The sequence below is a fragment of the Centruroides sculpturatus genome, unplaced genomic scaffold (genome assembly GCF_000671375.1).
Source record: "Centruroides sculpturatus isolate CEXI.00-Female unplaced genomic scaffold, Cexi_2.0 scaffold125, whole genome shotgun sequence".
NCBI classification, from domain to species: Eukaryota; Metazoa; Arthropoda; class Arachnida; order Scorpiones; family Buthidae; genus Centruroides; species Centruroides sculpturatus.
The window spans coordinates 277,250-290,508 of NW_019384337.1; the positions used below are offsets into that span (position 1 = coordinate 277,250).

Here is a 13,259-nt window from a genome sequence, read left to right on the forward strand (position 1 = left end):
TCTGCTGGAAGCCTAAAAACGTTCAAAATTTACACTGATTCAAATTAACACGGCATCTCATTGATTCGTATATAATATGATTATTCCCAAACATGAACCAATTGGCAAAAGATGGCAATTTGTCGTAGCACCATACTTTCCTTAAATCTATGTTTTTGTGCAATTTTGGAAAAAATATATCATCATAGATGCTATAGAAAATATCGACTTTGCTTGACAAGAATTAACTGATAAATACATGAATGGAGTGTGGAAGAAGTTATGGCTGGAAGTATCCAAGAATTCTCAATGAGAAGAACCTATCGCTGTATCGTTAGATTGACCAAATTGTCAACCTAATCGATACAGCAGGACTAGATGTAGACAAACAGGATATTGAGGAATTACTGCAGGTTTCTGGTGAGAGCCTTACCAACAACAACCTTCAAAAACTGGCCAAACAAAGAATTCGTGTAGAACTGGAAAATAGAGATTCTGAAAATGAAGAATCCAAAGAATTTCTCTACAGATTTCCTTAGTAAAAGTTTGGTAACGATAACCAAAATCGTTGATGAAATTGTAACAAATTATCCAAATTTTGAAAGCTTCGAAGCTTCGTTACAATTCTCTTTTTTTCACTCTTACTCCACAAAGCATCATCCTCTGATCTATCTAGGGAATTTAAATTCAGTATTTCCTGAATGACTGATATCAGCTTTTGAAGATCGCTTTTCCCATGCATCTGATATCCTTGTAGCAAAACCAAAATATTATAATGCACGTGACAAGAATGGGCATGAAGCCTGCAAGAACCAACCTGAATCATTAAAAATAAACTTTTTTAAGTTTATTTTTAATGATTCAAAATGTACAAATATTCATTAAAAATACTAATTTAACAAATATGAAATAACTACATTTATAATCATTGCTAAGTGACCAGCTATTTTTGGATCATCTCTTTAAAAGCAGCATTCACTTTGACCTCGATAGCACTCTGCTAATTTCTGTGGGGAAAATTGTTTCACTTAATGAGTGTTTCGCATTACAAGTAAGGTTCTGGAACGAATTATGCTTGTAAAGTGTGGTTTCACTGTATTTTCTTATAATAGTTATAAATAAATAGTGATTACAAAATGACAATTGAAATTGTGATTAAATAAACATAAAGATTTTATGTTATAGAGTAAAAAACTAATATTTTACCTGATAACCTAAAATATCAAGAAAATAGGGAACTTTATCCCACCAAACTTCTACACTTTGATCTGATGTTGCCATGGCTTGAACATTTGTTGGAGCTGGAGGAACATCTCCAGGAGTTGGCACAGTTATTTTCATACTCCAAGGACCAGGTCCTCTGCTTGTATAAGCACGTACTCTAAATTCATATTCAGTATTTTCATCCAGTGAGCTAATAATATTTTAAAATAAAAATTATAAAAACAAGCTTAGATAATAGATTTAAATTAACATGTTTGATNGCCACCCTTTGGTCCACATTAGGCTGAGTTTTCGAGGCTCTACTGTATAATTAATATTTGGAGATCAACAAAATATTTGTTTATGCAAAATATTTACTTTGTTTTTGGAATGAATGTACATACTTAAAATGTTTCCTGTTGCTCTTCTTTTTTTCTAAAATAAATATCAGTTTTCTACCAAAGGTGCATTAATGATTATTTATATTAATTAATGTACTTCCTAACACACCGGGTTAAAATTTAAATTTTCTTACTTTAAACCAAATGTGAGATTAGCCTGGGGTCCAGGGTAGGTTGTTACGCCTGTATCACTTACTAGGCAGCTAGTCGGTAGGACTAGTTCTCTAAGTTTCGGATCGAGAGATCCGATCCTATGTCAAGATTTTGACCGAGAGGGCTTTTAATAATGATCCAAATCGCGAGATTCGGATCTATGTCAGGATTCCTGTGACACCAGTTAATCAATTGTTTTACACGCGGATTAACACGCGTATGAGATCTGATCCGATCCGAGTCTAAATTTAGAGACATATCTTATATAAAACAAACAAGAGTAAATTTAATGATTCAATATAAGTAAAACTAATACAAAATATCAATGAACGAGGGATATGAATACGACAATTAACATACACGATATAGGCAAGGACTTATACTATACCCGCTTCGCGATCGAGAGAGAGAGCTCACAAAATCATTAGAAACATACAACCTGTGGTAGTTGTTCTCATCTTCTTCTGTATTCAATGTATTTGTTGCACTTCTTGAGTATTCTGTATTCACTTAAAATGAGAATGGCTATAACTGTCGAAATAATTCCTTGTATGTCGTATGGCTCATAGGCGTTGGCCTTTAAGAGGAAATATGTATGTGGAGTCTGGACACTTCTGAAACTGTCAAAGAACTCCCAGAATTCTGACAAATTTCCTCTATATCTGCTGATTCTCGACCAATCATCGGCCAGTAACTATTCCATGAGAACGGATGAAAGGGGGATGAAAGAGGGGTAAACATTTCCTATCTGAGTGGGATTTTTAACTAGATAAGGGAAAAACAGAGGATGTACGGACTTCCCTCAAAGGAAGTAACATCTGTTATCCATCTTCTCCCACGTTAAAACACTATTTTTCTCACAAAAATGAAATAATATTTTCTGACAATATTTAACATTATTAATAAAAATTATTAAATTAGACCCAGGGGCCTTTCAGGTCTAACCGGAGCAAAAAATGTTTCTTTTGGTGCTAACGTTTTCGACGCCCCTTCTGGGCTCTTCTCCAGGCGTTTAATGTGGAATGCAAATCCATATGCATTAATTTTAAGAAGGAAATGTCGCTTTCTACAGCATGGCAAGTCCTAATGGACGATAATATTCAATTTTATTTACGTTTATAATGTTTTAAATTAAAAAACAGTTCGCATTTCGAATCTCAAAGTAGCATACAATGTTTGAATAAATTGGAATGCATGCACTTTTGGAATACAAAATCAAATGCCTTCTAAAGAAGTTCAAAAGTTTAAAGACCAGCTTGCAACGGATTTAAGCAAATGCCTGAAGAGNGAATTCCATGAATACTTTCGTCTACGTTTCTGTAAGTTAAAATATACTACAATACCAATTCTAAATAATAATATCAACTTGCCTGCCATTGCAGTTGTAACTATAATTTTGGCAGCAGGACGGAAACTTTCATCTGCTGGCACAGCTGTTACATTAACTTCATAACTTGTAAAAGGCATTAAATTATCAATTGTTACTTCAGTAACTTGAGAGCTAACAAGCACCTTTTGAATAGGTATGGGTAATTCTTGTAACATTCCTCGACTATCATAGAATTCTTTATGTGCACCATATGTGACCTTAAAATTTTAATACAAAAATATTTATTAAACTTAATATTAAGCTGATTCTCAGAATAAAACAGAATTATAGTATAATCTTTTAGTGAAAGAACAGATAGACAATGACTACAAATAAAAATATTAATGAAATTCTAATTTCCCTCATGCATTCTGTAAAACAGACTTTTGTGATTTTGATTTTATTAATCTAATTATGTATAGATGGGCTTTTTAAAGAATAACTAGTAATGCTACAGAAGCTATTAAATAAAATAGGAACAATAAAAAATAAACACGGTAACAAAATATAACAAAATAGTGTAGTAAAATTAACAATTGATGTATAATGAAATGATGTCAACTGAAATGACATAAATTGTAATATGAGTTGTTTCGAATAAATATTTGAACTGTGAAATAACAAATGAACATTTCATATCAATCAATGTTCAAATGAAACGAATTATTATGAAACATTCACATTCACATTGTCATTTTGTCATTTCAGATTATGAAATTGAAATAAACTTTCCCAAACTTGAAGTCCAGCTTTTTATTCTTTTGAAGATAAAAATGTTACTAAATTGTTATAATGTTACTTTAAAATACTACATGTAATAAGTTTTAATTGACCATAAATAATTTTAATTGATCTCAGATTATTTCCATTAGTTCTAATCAATATCTATAGCAGATGATATATATAAATTAACAAAATTATTTAAAATATTGCTAAAATCTGTAACATTTAAAACCAAATTATTTCAATAACTCTAAATTAATCGATTTCAAATTATTTAAAAGTCCATTCATATTTCTTATTGTTGGATGAGAGAGATGGTATAGAGACAAGACTATAAATGATTTACTTGACCCAATGCTAAAATAAACTTTTCTTTGTTAATGTTATGTCTTAGTCATCTTAGAGCAGAACAACAAGCAGTACAAGCTTTTACAATAGTTGTGAGTTATGTCACCCTTTGAATTCCTGACTAAAGTACACCTACATTTAGTAAGGGTAGGAAGACAAGAATTCCACAAAACTCATCACAAACATTATTCGCTACACTTATCTATTCATCTTTTTGGATCATTGAATGTATAAAATGTTATCAATTGATATTGCTACAAAGATTTCTGGTAAACATAAAATGAAAACTATATCCCATATACGAAAGAGATTTTAACACTTATATTTAATTCTAAATTTATGAATCATGGTTTAATATGATTATGAGCATAAGGAACAGAAGAGACATATGATATTCCCCAACATTTTTTGTATTGGCAAATAGTCCTCCATTTCCAAGATATATATGTTATACCATACTACAAAAATTAGTACTACTGCCCCAAAGCAGAAGGCTCTTTCTCCAAAAAACATTTAAAATCAAGTAGTACACTTACTATTGTACTTTATTAGTATCCTTTATTGATACCATCCAATATCAATAAAGGTACTGTACACAGAAACATCATAAAGAAGAAGACCGTAAGTGAATATTCGTTTTAATAATAAATGTACAAAAACAAAAGAAACATGGGTCAAAGAAAGTGTTTGAAGTTTCTTCCACTGACTGCAATGCAGACCTCATATCTACAGCGCATGGAATTCCGAACATTCTGGAATAATCCAGGCTCATCTCGAATTTCTCTGGCAACTACTGCGATTCTTGCAACCAGCTCCTCAGCATTGTTAATGGGGCTGTCATAAACCAGTGTTTTCATATGCCCCCAGAAATAAAAATCAAGACATGATAGGTCTGGTAACCGAGCAGGCCAACGTATGGGACCACCATGTCCAATCCACTGTTGGCCAAATGTGACATCTACAACTCCATCTACCGCATTAGGAAAGCTTTTCCAACCCCACATTGCTATATGATTCCGAGTCATCAGGATGCACCTTACCCCTCTTAGAAGTTCTGAAACGTTTAACTAAGACACTCTGTATATATACTGTATGTGATGCCAATGCATATGATATCAAATGCTTTGGTAATGTTAAATTTGTCCCATTTACTTCCTTATATTGTTCTCTCTCTAATAAAATAAATAAATAAAATAGTAACATATACAACAACCTGGTTCAATTTGTAGTGCCAAATAGTCTGCCAGATTATTTATAACACTATATAGAGGCTAATTTAAAGATTAGAAATAAAGCAATTTGGCTAGAGGTAGCTGGATAAACTGCCATCTCCATCTCCATGATAAATTTAATAATTAGAAATAAATTATTCTAAATTTAAAGTAAAAATTATTCTAAAAGAAAAGATTGCTTGAAAGAAGAAAAGTTGAACCTACAGTTTAAGTTTCACTAGATATTTTTATTAATGCATGTATATTTATATTATATATAATTATTTAGAACAGAAAACAGAATTTACATATTACATAAATAAAATTCTTACAATATATTTAGAAGGATCTAATTTAGTTGGTGGTTTCCACATTAACCACATGCTGTGTGTCGTGACAGCTTGAGCACGAAGTTGTGTCGGTACATCTGAAAATTAAAAATCATTGTTACATTCAAAATTTACAAATACTTCTTTGTTTTCAACATCAAAGAATAATCATGACAACTTTTAATGAATAAAAATGCAAATAAATTACTAAACACACAATTATTTAAATCTTGAAGTAAGCAATTTATTAAATATAATTCAAATAAAATTTTCATAATATTTCTTGAATACAGGTTGACATTCAAAAATCCGGCCATAATTCGGATAATCTGGTTCCTTCAGATTTCCAGCATGGATTTTGGAGTGCATTCTCAAATTTATGTGTTGGCATGTTTTCTGGAGGTGCCTAACTTAAATTCTATAGAACTGTTTTATTTAGTTAATGAACATAAAATTTCATTTGCTTTTCATTTAGTGTTTAAATTTTCTTTTTTAAAGGATTACACAGGTAGTCATTTTCTGTTAAATATATACAGCATATATAACCATAAAAAATCTGGCATTTTCAAAAATCCAGCATTCTTCAGGTCTGGAGGTTGCCTGATTTTTGATTGTCAACCTGTACCTATATTAAATGAAAAAACTTTTGATTATGTTCATTAAAGTATATAATTTTATATTTAATTTATTTAGGAAATTTTTTTCTTGAAAATATATATCAAGTGGCTAAAAAAACTACAGTTTTTGAAGTTAAAATAAAAAGGTACGTAAAAAGTGAATGAAAGTATTTTATTCAGTAAAGTAATCACCATCACAATCTACAATCTTTCCCTGATGAGATACAAGTTTGTAAATACCACTCTGAAAAAGTCCTGATCTTTAGAAGTGAAGAAATCCTTCAACTCCATTTTCAGCACTGCTTGCTTTCAAAACTGTCAGTTATGCATATGATTGTCTAGCCACAGATAAGTTGATAATCCAATGGTAATATGCCTGGTGAATATGGAGGATGGAAAAGAATTCCTCAACCAAGAATATGGAGCTTGTTCAAGGTCACTTATATTGTATAAGGTGTATTGTCCTGAAGAAACATGTCTTTGCAATTAACAAGTGTAGGCTGTTTTTGTAGCAGTGCATCTTGAACCCATTGCAGTTGTGCTGAATATATCTGCAGTGATTGTTTGGCCAAGGGAAAGAAGTTCATAATGAACAATTCCAGCTGTAGTCCACCAGATACACATTAGCGAGGTTGAGGCCAAAGTTTTAAATGCGAAAACGTGTACGTCGGACTTTCAGCGCCTCTTTCCTGTAAGTCTAGAAGTTTGACAATGGTGTTTGGACAGTCAGTGGAATCATACTTGACATTCCAAACACCATTGTCAAACTTCTAGGCTTACAGGAAAGCAGCGCTGAACATCCGACGTACAAGTTTTTGCATTTAAAACTTCAGTCTCAACCTCGCTAATAAAGTTTTCTTTGGATGGTTGTTGCGCTATGATGTATGTGGTAGCGATTAACTGAATGATAACCAATGATGGAAATATTTGGGGTTGTCATATATAACTCATTCTTCACCACACATCAGCAACTTGTCAAAAAAAGGCTCATTATTATGTCATGAAAATAGTAAATAGCAGATCATAAGCCTCTGGAGCTTTTTATCAGCACTCAGTTTATGTGGAACCCATTTGATTAGTTTCCAGCTTCCTAGACAATGCAAATACAAACAAATGGTTTCATCACTCACATTGAACCTTTTTACAAGCTTCTGGAACATTTGTCTTGAATCCAACTCTGGACACCTTCATTTCATCCTCATCAATGATGCTTGGTCTTCCTTCCCTCGCAAGGTGCATCTTCAAGAGTCTCATCAATTGATGCAAATTTTTTAAACAATTTTTGGGCCCTGTGTTCACTCACTATGTTTTCTCCAATGCGCTACATATCTTGCAGGCTATTTATGTTGTGTTAACCACAGAATAGTGTTGGGTGACAGTCACAGATGAAAATCTGTAATTTCACTTAATGATTTACTGTAGGCAATTCCTATCATTTCCGGGATGTATGCTAACATTCTTTTCTTCTACTTTACAGATGGTACTCAATGAAATATTAATAATGCAGATTAGTATGAAGAACAAAGGTGCCAGTCAGCTGAGCAATACAAGGGTCATCCAGAAAGTTTGTTCTGAGATGATGATGAGTGCAATAGATGTCAAGCAGGTAACTAATCCTCACTCATACGTACACTTCACTTGAAGTAAGTTATGTGTTGATCGATTATACTGTACAGATGTTGGGTATTGTTAAAATGGAAGCAAAAAATTAATAATCCCATGGAATATAAAGTGCATGCTGTTATTTGGTTTCTGAATGCCAAAAACATTCATCTAAAGGACATTCATCATTGCATTGTGGCAGTGTATGGTGACAATTTGATAGACTGTGTAGGTCCAATCAAAACAAGCAGCATGGCATGTTATGCCATATCTTGACATGGCTCAGGAGAACACATTCCTGCTTTAATGCTTCAAATGGGACATTCTGCACCATCTTGCCTACACTCCAAACTTGATTCCCAGTGACTATCACCTGCTTGGAAATTAAAGAAATTTCTGAGAGGAAAGTGCTAGCAAGTGTTGATAAGTTGAAAGATGGAGTCATGCAATGGTTAAAGGGTTTGGCAGAAGGTCTATGATAACAGCCCTCAAAAAGTGGTCACAAGATAAAAAAATGCTTAAATAACTGGTGATAATATCAAAAATGATTAAATCAATGTGTATTATTATAGCAAATAAAAAATTCAAATAAGTAGACTTGTTTTGTAATTATGGGCAAATGGACAACCCTTGTACAAAGGCATACAGACTGGAATATGAGTCAGATACAACTTGATCAATCAATAGGCCAAATATATCCATTTTTATTTTAATATTAAATACTGATATTGTTTTTGATATAGTACAACAAAGCATCAATTTTAAATTATTTGGAATATTGAGTTTATTCTGGAGTGTTTTCTCTGAAAGAATTGTTCAAATATATTTGGATCATCAAAGTAAGTTTTTTATTTTTCATATATAAAATGTGTAAAGTAAGAATATGCTGAGCAACCATGTCAAATTTCTTTGTATTTAGTAAATTACTGAAAATTCAAATTTGTTTTATTTTCCATCTTTTTGTGCTATTGGAAAATAAAGCTTATTCAAAAAACTGTATGTGTGTGTGTGTTCATTGCTCAAATCTTTAACAAGATTCATTGGCATTTGACTTGCCACTATCTCAATGGAATTTGAATCAATAAGCCCTAAAATATAATATTTGAAGAGCTATTCTGTTTATATTAAGAGAGTGGTAGTGTATTTAAAATAAAGAAAAAACAAAATTCTTAGAGCAAAAATTTAGTTATAATAAGTCAGTGGCGGCCTTAGGGGGTGGCAAGCAGGGCAATCGCCCGGGGCCTAGCTCTTGGATGGGCCTCGCACAACAACCAAGTAGAAAAAAGTTGATATTTAAAACTTTTTATTTTATCCTTGGCTATTAGTTATAACAATAAAATAAATTTAATTTATAGTACAGTATATATTAATATTAATAAGTGCCTGCTATTTCAATTCACATACTTTGCACAAAGGACAAGGGCCTCGCAAAGATCTGCCGCCCAGAGCCTCGCAATGGATAAGGCCGCCGCTGATAACAGTTAATGTTTTTTAATAATTATAATCTATCTTCAAAGCAGTTAATTAAAATATTAAAATATGATAAAAATTAAAAATTTGATGGATAGTATTTACAATAAAATATAATATATATAAATATATTGAAGCTATAAAAATGTCTTCATTACTATTGGCCAAATCTTTAATTTTAACCAACTGTATTGTGAATTATGGTTGGCATAATCACCAGAGGATGTTTTTATCTATTCTGCATTTTTGTGGAGGTGCAACCTCAAATAAGAGGTCATCTTCATAAGTAAAAATTGTTTTGGACTGTCACTGATGTTTGCAACAATAGAAAATGAAGACATTTTTGTAGCTTCAATTTACTTGTATTTATATATTTTGGATTTTAATTAAAGTATGAATCTAAAAAATATATGTTAAAATGAATACATTCAAAATTTATACAAACAGCATTGAATAAAATTTTACAAAGTATTTTATGATATTGTATTCTATAGAAAATTATTCAGAATTCATATTCTAATTCAGTATCTTTATATCAGATTGTGGCTAATAAAGTATTTACCATTTTTTAAAATCTGGAGTGTTTTGTATTGTATATACTAATATATAAGTATTCACAATAAAACATAATAAAAGTTCTAAAAATGAATTAAAATTGTTATACTTTTTATTAAAGGATAATTTTGGCTGTATAAAAGAATTTGTTATTTAATGTAAAAAATAAAAAATTTTCAATAAATGTATTATATATTCAGAAACCATTTTCTTTTTTTATAATAAAATGTAAAACTTAGAAGTCTGATTAAACTTTATAAAATCATATTACCAGTAGGTGTAACACGAACTGTAATTAATTCAGAGAGACGTCCTAATCCTTGTCTAGTCAGAGCAGCTACACGTATGGCATACATTGCATGACTATCAAGCCCACCAATTTCTGCAGATGATGTCAATGGCACCCTTTTACTGTTCCATTGATCCAAATCTTCTACAGCAGTTTGGGTATATAATACCTATAATGTCAATCAAAGAAATATTTATCCAATTTAGCTAAAATTTTAACTTGCAAAACATGATTAAATTTCAAACTTAGCAAATATTAACAAAATAATTAAAATGTAAAGTTTACATTTAAATATATTTATTTGAAAACATTCATTTAACCAGTCATCTATTTTTTTGTTTTTAATTCTTAAGAAAATGAAAAAGACATTTTAGATATATTTTATATTGTTAAATTAATTATAAAAGATTATATTAAAAATAAATTACTTCTTACTATATATATACATATATATATAGTAAGAACAATATTTTAATAAGTAACAATATTTTCCAGAAATATAAAAACAATAAAATATGAAATTTTATGTTTAATTACTTGTGATATAAGTATCAAACCCAAGAAAATAAAATTGTCTCTCTCTTAATGTATTACTTAAATGTTTTTATATTTATTGATATTTTAAATATATTATTATTATGAAAAAAATTACAAGGATAGTGTAAAGAAGCTGCTCTTATCACTTATCATGAGCTTTGAAAATGCTGCAAAGAACCTATTGATAACATTAAATGAGGCCTCACTGTATACAGAGTTTTCAGTGTTCATAGCAAATTTTCAATTTGCAATGAACACTGAAAATTGAAAATTTATAGAAATTTCAATGAAATTTGCAGTGTCTTAATAGTATTAGAATTTTGAATTATTGCTAGATTATGAACTTAATAATTATATAAGTACAGAATAAGTTTTAAATCTTTGTATACATTTCTGTTAACAGCTTAATTGTTTCAAAATGATCAATGCCATAATAATTAATTGTTTGCTGCAATATGGTTCAAGTTAAAAACAAAATAAATATATATATAAAAGTACCAATACATAGTATGGTTCACATTTGCTTCTAAACAAATAAGCACTGGTTTCTTATAAATTATAAAGTAATGTGATAATAAAAAGACTATGTCAATAGTTTACAATGTGAGACTGTTGAACATCTAAAAGGCAAAGATAACAAAACATCACCTTGTGGACAGTCAACAGAAAGTATACCTAACTGATCCTAACCAGAAATGTAAAAACTGACAGACAAATTTATAATGTTAATTTTTATTTAATCTCAATTAAATAGTACTGTGTCTTCATCTACAGCAGCCTACATCACCAACAATACATAGTATATAATCCCAAAAGCTAGGGATTATTTTTTAATAGTTATTCACTGAGTGCTTCATAAATGCTAGACTCTACTTACTTTCCAAACAGATTAGTTGGTTCACTCAGTTTCTAATTAAACTAGTTTCCAAGTGCACGCCACTCATTGGTCTGATGAAGTTAGATGCAAAAAATTAACTACTCACCACACCTATATAACAATCACATACACAGAACCAATTTACGGTGTGGTACGATCGACTAACAAGTACAAAAACAAAAGTTTTCAAACCCCTTCTAGACTCTTCATCAGGTTCCTACAGTTTTAGCTCGTAAATTCGATTACTGAATGCTTTTCAAATAACTTCGTTCTTGAGTTTGAACGGTTCTTTTAAACTTATACGTTGCGCATGCATGACAAGGCAGCCTGCTCGGATATAACGAGCGGCTAAAGCGTGCTGTGTATCAGGCAGACTTGTCACGCATGCGCAACGTATAAGATTAAAAGAACCGTTCGAACTCAAGAATGAAGTTATTTGAAAAGCATTCAGTAATCGAATTTACGAGCTAAAACTGTAGGAACCTGATGAAGAGTCCATAAGGGGTTTGAAAACATTTGTTTTTGTACTTGTTAGGTGATCGTACCACACCGTAAATTGGTTCCGTGTATGTGAAGTTAGATGTCTTAGAAAACTCCTATGCATTACATACAAATAAAATTTTGCACTTTCAATCAATAATTAATCAATTACTTTGAGCAAAAGCATATAACAGACATGGGCAAATGTGACTCTTTTTGAGTTACATGTGGTTCTTGCTGAAAGTGTTAATTTCTGCTTTTTATTATTTTTACAATTTTGTGAAAATATGTTTATTAAAAAAATTCAATATTTGTTTTATATTATATAACAAAATTCCGTACAGAACAGTGGTACAGAATAAAAAAGTAAAGAACCGCAGCTCCCATGCATTTTGCAAAATCTACATTTTGGCTCCCACTGAACTCTTGCTTGCCCACCCCTGGCATATAACATTAACATATGGCAGCAATTTCCATGAAAATTTTACAAAATTCTATTTTCCAAATCCATAAAAATTCCATGTTTTCCAAGTTTACTGTGTTTGCTACAAACCCTGAATATAATAAATATAAGAAAATAATATATATACAGTAAGACTCCACTTAATGCTGCCTCGATTAATGCTGATTCAATATAACACAGTCTGCTGGAAGCCTAAAAACGTTCAAAATTTACACTGATTCAAATTAACACGGCATCTCATTGATTCGTATATAATATGATTATTCCCAAACATGAACCAATTGGCAAAAGATGGCAATTTGTCGTAGCACCATACTTTCCTTAAATCTATGTTTTTGTGCAATTTTGGAAAAAATATATCATCATAGATGCTATAGAAAATATCGACTTTGCTTGACAAGAATTAACTGATAAATACATGAATGGAGTGTGGAAGAAGTTATGGCTGGAAGTATCCAAGAATTCTCAATGAGAAGAACCTATCGCTGTATCGTTAGATTGACCAAATTGTCAACCTAATCGATACAGCAGGACTAGATGTAGACAAACAGGATATTGAGGAATTACTGCAGGTTTCTGGTGAGAGCCTTACCAACAACAACCTTCAAAAACTGGCCAAACAAAGAATTCGTGTAGAACTGGAAAATAGAGAT

At 31.1% G+C, this 13,259-nt stretch overlaps 1 protein-coding gene across 11 annotated transcripts in view; it reads right to left on the minus strand.

The window, feature by feature from the left end:
* The window catches only part of LOC111632500 (tyrosine-protein phosphatase Lar-like), a 395,822-nt gene that overhangs the window by 37,304 nt on the left and 345,259 nt on the right, over nt 1-13,259 (minus strand). For all 11 annotated transcript variants that reach the window (XM_023377009.1, XM_023376993.1, XM_023376968.1 and 8 more), the window contains 3 exons: nt 10,232-10,418; nt 5,720-5,814; nt 3,107-3,323 (listed from right to left, as the gene is read on the minus strand). In XM_023377009.1, coding sequence (XP_023232777.1) covers nt 3,107-3,323; nt 5,720-5,814; nt 10,232-10,418 — 499 coding nt within the window. The remainder of the gene's footprint in view (nt 1-3,106; nt 3,324-5,719; nt 5,815-10,231; nt 10,419-13,259) is intronic.